This window comes from Galeopterus variegatus, unplaced genomic scaffold (assembly GCF_000696425.1).
Source record: "Galeopterus variegatus unplaced genomic scaffold, G_variegatus-3.0.2 Scaffold3222, whole genome shotgun sequence".
NCBI lineage: Eukaryota > Metazoa > Chordata > Mammalia > Dermoptera > Cynocephalidae > Galeopterus > Galeopterus variegatus.
The window spans coordinates 22677-27862 of NW_007729333.1; the positions used below are offsets into that span (position 1 = coordinate 22677).

Genomic DNA, 5186 nt, shown 5'->3' on the forward strand with positions numbered 1-5186 from the left:
CTACAGACAGCAAACAGAATGAGAAATCGACTCCAGGCCTTCCCTGAAGTGGAAACCAATGCGGTATTCATGGTAGACGATGACACTATCATTAGTGCCCAGGACCTTGTTTTTGCTTTCTCAGTTTGGCAGCAATTTCCTGATCAAATTGTGGGATTTGTTCCTAGAAAGCATGTCTCTACTTCATCAGGTATCTACAATTATGGAGGTTTTGAACTACAAATACCAGGGTTTGGAAATGGTGACCAGTACTCGATGGTGCTGATTGGAGCTTCATTTTTCAGTAGCAAGTATCTTCAACTCTTTCAGAGGCAACCCACAGCTGTCCATGCTTTGATAGATGAAACTCAAAACTGTGATGATATTGTCATGAATTTTCTCATTGCCAAGCACATTGGGAAGACTTCAGGGATATTTGTGAAACCTGTGAACATGCGCAATTTGGAAAAAGAAACCAATGGTGGCTATTCTGGAATGTGGCATCGAGCTGAGCACTTTCCTCAGAGGTCTTACTGTATAAATAAGCTTGTTAATATCTATGATAGCATGCCCTTAAAATACTCCAACATTATGATTTCCCAGTTTGGTTTTCCTTATGCCAACCACTTAAGTAAAATGGGAAAGTAAAACAAACAAAAAGAAATGGGAAAACTGCTTGGTATTTGAATACCTTCTTCATGCTATATTGTTTTTTTGTTTGTTTGTTTGTTTTTAAGCAACGTTACAGACTTTCATCTACCCTAGAAGTCTCTATAATAGAAGAAATATGCAGCTCTTCTAAGATATAAAATTCATGTCAACTTCAGAAAACAAAATTCATGTTAACTTCAAAAACCAAGAAGTTGAACTTATTCATATAAACAGACCTTTTTGTGAAGAGTTTTCATCCAGGGATATAATTCCTCGGTCAGCGGTTTATTGTTTACATCTTAAGACTGCTCTACAATTTCTTTGACTCGTGACATTTGCCTTAAAGGACCTACAGCAAGCTGTTTTCCAGGATCAGAAACTCAAGAGTCTTTTCTCAGCTTTTTCACTAAAGGTTGATTGTTTCAATTTGAAGCCTGAAATGCCTCTTTAGCAAAAGCCTGTGATATAGGGAAAAGCCATGTGAGGAGAGGATAGTGTCAATCCCATATGAAAACAAGAAGAAAATTTGTGGCTACCAGTCTGCCCTTGTGGCCCTTCCAACCAGCTCTTCCAGGACTAACTCAGCCCAGCATGGTTTTGAGGCAACCATCAGTGCTTTTATTTTTAAGTCTGTTGTGCCTGGGGCATTCATTTTAGGAGCTGAAGGACAACTAGTTGTTTGCTTGATTTTTGTTTACTGCATGGATCATAAAAACGCAGCCTGTGTTTATTATATGCAGCAAAGAGAAAATGTGTTACTAGATTCAGATAGTGTATATTGTCACTGAATCTAACCTTAAGAATGTACATTCTTATATTTTACATAAAGTATGTGTTTAAGAAATGTGTATAAAATAGATTTTGAAAGAATGATTAAAATATTGTCACTGAATCTAACCTTAAGAATGTACATTCTTATATTTTACATAAAGTATGTGTTGTTTAAGAAATGTGTATAAAATAGATTTTGAAAGAATGATTAAGTAGAAACTGATAGAAGTTAAAACCCTTAGTTTTAAAAGATCTTTATTGTTAGAGCGTAGGTTATTCTCATGGCTTCTAAAAAGGTGTGTGTATTACACACAAAGTCAAATGCTTGTATTTAGAACATATTTTTTTCCCACAAAAATATTTTTTTCCACAGCACTATTCATCATGATGAAATTTCAATTACATAGATACAAGAAAAAATAAGAACTGAGTCATAGCAAAAGAATTCTATAGTCTGTATTAGTGTGTTGCCCACTCTCTGTTATGCGAATTAGTATATGTTTTCCCCCCATTGTCTGTGTTTAGTCCTTATTCACTTCTGGGGGCAAAGACTACTTGCCTCTGTCTACCACCCTCTCTTCTACCCTCTCCTCTCCCGCCTCCTTACATCATGCCAGTATATTCTCAAAACTGCAGTCTGTGAGAATATTAAAATAATCACGGTTAATGTTTCAGTAATGACGTCGTTGTGCAGTTAGTTCAGTATATGTTGTTTTTTACATTAAAGTGTGTGTGTATCTTAGTGCAGTCAGATAAAACAGCCAAAAGAACTTGGAACCTCACTAAAAATCAGTAATGTCAATTATCTGCTTTGTCCAACCTTAGTGGTACTTTTCTTGCATCTTGGGATTCTGCTGGCAGATAAATAAACTTTTACCCTCCAGATGTTCTGTGTTAAAAAAAAAAAAAAATAAAAAAATAAAAATAGTGCAGTCAGATAAAACAGCCAAAAGAACTTGGAACCTCACTAAAAATCAGTAATGTCAATTATCTGCTTTGTCCAACCTTAGTGGTACTTTTCTTGCATCTTGGGATTCTGCTGGCAGATAAATAAACTTTTACCCTCCAGATGTTCTGTGTTAATTAAACAGACTCATGTTTTTGTGGTCAGTGTTTTTAAAATTTCTATATACTCTCATACATTGCTGAGAATAAGGTAGAGACATTAGCTACATTCTCCATAGGAAAATTTCTATTGGGAAAATACTCTCAGATTTCATTTTCGACTTCGTGTTTTTAAGCTTGTCTTAGGCATCACATAAGTTAATCATGTTTTTAGATATTATAGAGCAAATATGAAACCAAAGTGCAGTGAAGTCTGTATTACAAAGGCTGTTGCATTGTGGCTAGACTCCTACTAAAATCGTTTTTCCCTGAACACCTCTTATTCTTGGCCCAAAGGATCCACAGAAGAGATGCTCAGGCTTAAAAATGTATAAGAGAAGCAATGTAGCTTCGGGGCTGTGTGTGCAGGCTTTGCTATTAGAGTACTTGGGCTCAAATCCTTACTAGACTTCATATTTACTTAACCACTCAGAGTCTCAGTTTCTTCATCTGCAAAATGAGAATAATCATTACCTGGGGTTTGTTTTAAGGAATAAAGAAGATAGTTTGCATAAATTAAGCAGTATCTTGCCCATTTTAAATGAAAGCTGTGGGGGTGATATTGTCATTAATCCTACAAAATTAATCCTACAACTCACCACCTAGTATTAGAAAAGCCTGTGCATCCACCAAGTGAAATATTCAGGAAATTGTTTCCATTCCATTTTTCCACAAACTTTTTGAAGTACCTTCATGTTGCTAAATGCCTCCAGAAACGTTGTCATGGCTACACTATTAATACCACGTCTGAGCACCTGTTTCCCATCAGTCTTCCCAACGTTGCATATTATTTAAAATTCTCTTTCATTTATTTTTTTCCATGTACAAAATACTCAAATGCTGCAGGATGTGGAAGGCTGCTCATTCATAGAACTGTGTGTTGGGAAGGCTGAAAAGGCAAACAACTGTCAAAATGTTCGAGGGCAGTATAAGCTTCAGGAAGCTTTTGAAAGTTCTAGAAACTCTTTAAGCTTTACAGTATAGACAATGAATTGCTGACCTTTTCCTGGTCCCAGCAATAAACCATTTGGAAGCAACAAAAAATGTTCACATGTGCTTTTCCCTTGGACAGATAGACAAGACCTAGGGTTTTAAACTCAAGGTCAAGAGTTGGAGTGGGGGGTGGGGGGTTGGAGTCCGTGTGCATTAATGAGTACATGCACTTGGGGAGGGTAGGAGGTAGAGGGGGTGGGAAGTGGGGGAGGTAGTGGAGGATAATGCTATGATGGAGGAGGAATGTGGAGATGCTGAATCTCAAGGGATGCTACAATGTGGATGTGAGGGCGATCTGGCTGTGACATCTGTCACCCCATTGATCACCAGGGTTGATTCAGCTGATCTGGCTGGCCAGGTGGGTGTTCCCTTTCTCCCTCACTGCTCGGTGTGCATCCCTCCCAAAGCTGCATGCTCTGTCGAAAAGGATGACCTTCCTGGAAGAGGAGAGGACCATTCTTCTGTCAAGGGTATACGAGTAGCTGCACTCCCCTGCTAGGACCTCCAAACAAGCTCTCAAGGTCAAGGGATGCTACAATGACTTAAGGTGAGATTAGGTCATCCTCTATCCCATACCAGTTTTCATTGTTCATTGTCCCACTAGGGTTCTCTCAACTTTGTTCTTTCTCCCCTCCCTCCTATTTTCTTTCCTCATCCTTCTTTCTTTCCCACCCGTTCTCCCTTCATGAAGGCCCTTCCATNATTTTCTTTCCTCATCCTTCTTTCTTTCCCACCCGTTCTCCCTTCATGAAGGCCCTTCCATATAAAACCCAAATATTTTTGAAAATATACTTGCAATGGATGAAAAGAAACATTTGTTTTCAAAAGACATAATGTGTAGAAAGAACTTTCTAGTATTAGGAAAATAAAAGAATTTTTTTAAAAGCCTTCACTGATAAAGTAGCTTAGCCAAGAGTTAAAAAAACAAAAACAAAACACCTTATTTGTGAAGTAGTAGCTGTGTCAAAATTATACCTTAGAGCATAAAAAGCAAGAATAAATGTGCAAGTACTGAGAATAATTTAAGGTGCCCACTTTAGCTCTAGCTCAGAAGGTATATTTAAGTGAATTATTTATTTAATCTAAAGATGACTCTTGAGCATCTTTCTCTTTTCATATGCCAATATTTCCTATATTTGAAAAGAGAAAGAATCAAATTCTTCATTGGAATATTTTAAGTGGCTTAAAAAAAAAAAAATCTAAAGAAAGCAGCCTTACTTTCCAGCAGAGGTGGTTCCTGACCTGGACTGATTTTGCTCCCAGGGGACATCTAGCAATGTCTGGAGACATTTTTGGTTGTTAGAACTGGGGGCATGCTACTGACATCTAGTGAATAGAGGCCAGAGATACTGCTAAACATTCTACAATGCACAGGACAGGCTCTAACCACAATGAATTAAATGTCCCAAAATGTCAATAGCTGCAAAGTTGAGAAAAAACATGTTTAGTATTATAGAATATTTGATTAGTAATGTATCTTTATAGCACATGCTTTATCACAACACACGTTGCATTTCTAAAGTTTTTTCCTATATAACAATGCCTATTGGAACAGAAAATTGAGAGGGAAAATGTGCTTATGTTTCTGATAAGACATCCGTTACATGATTCTGCGATCCCCAACCCTGATCAAAGAGCTAGAAATTTCCCCAGTTAAGGTTTATTTCTGACTCTTTTTTTTTTTTTTT

At 37.3% G+C, this 5186-nt stretch overlaps 1 protein-coding gene across 3 annotated transcripts in view; it reads left to right on the forward strand.

Moving 5' to 3' along the window:
* The window catches only part of EXTL2 (exostosin-like glycosyltransferase 2), a 12983-nt gene extending 10494 nt beyond the window's left edge, over positions 1-2489 (forward strand). Inside the window, exons 3-5 of one of the 3 annotated variants that reach the window (XR_551360.1) lie at positions 133-1405; positions 1509-2153; positions 2339-2489. Coding sequence is in view for 1 of the 3 variants with exons in the window: in XM_008584316.1 (XP_008582538.1) it covers positions 133-627 (495 nt within the window). In the remaining 2 variants the exon portion in view is untranslated. Of the gene's footprint in view, positions 1-132; positions 1449-1508; positions 2307-2338 lie in introns of those variants that run through there. The other 2 variants (XR_551359.1, XM_008584316.1) reach the window with 2 other exon arrangements.
* The last annotated feature ends 2697 nt before the right edge of the window (positions 2490-5186 follow it).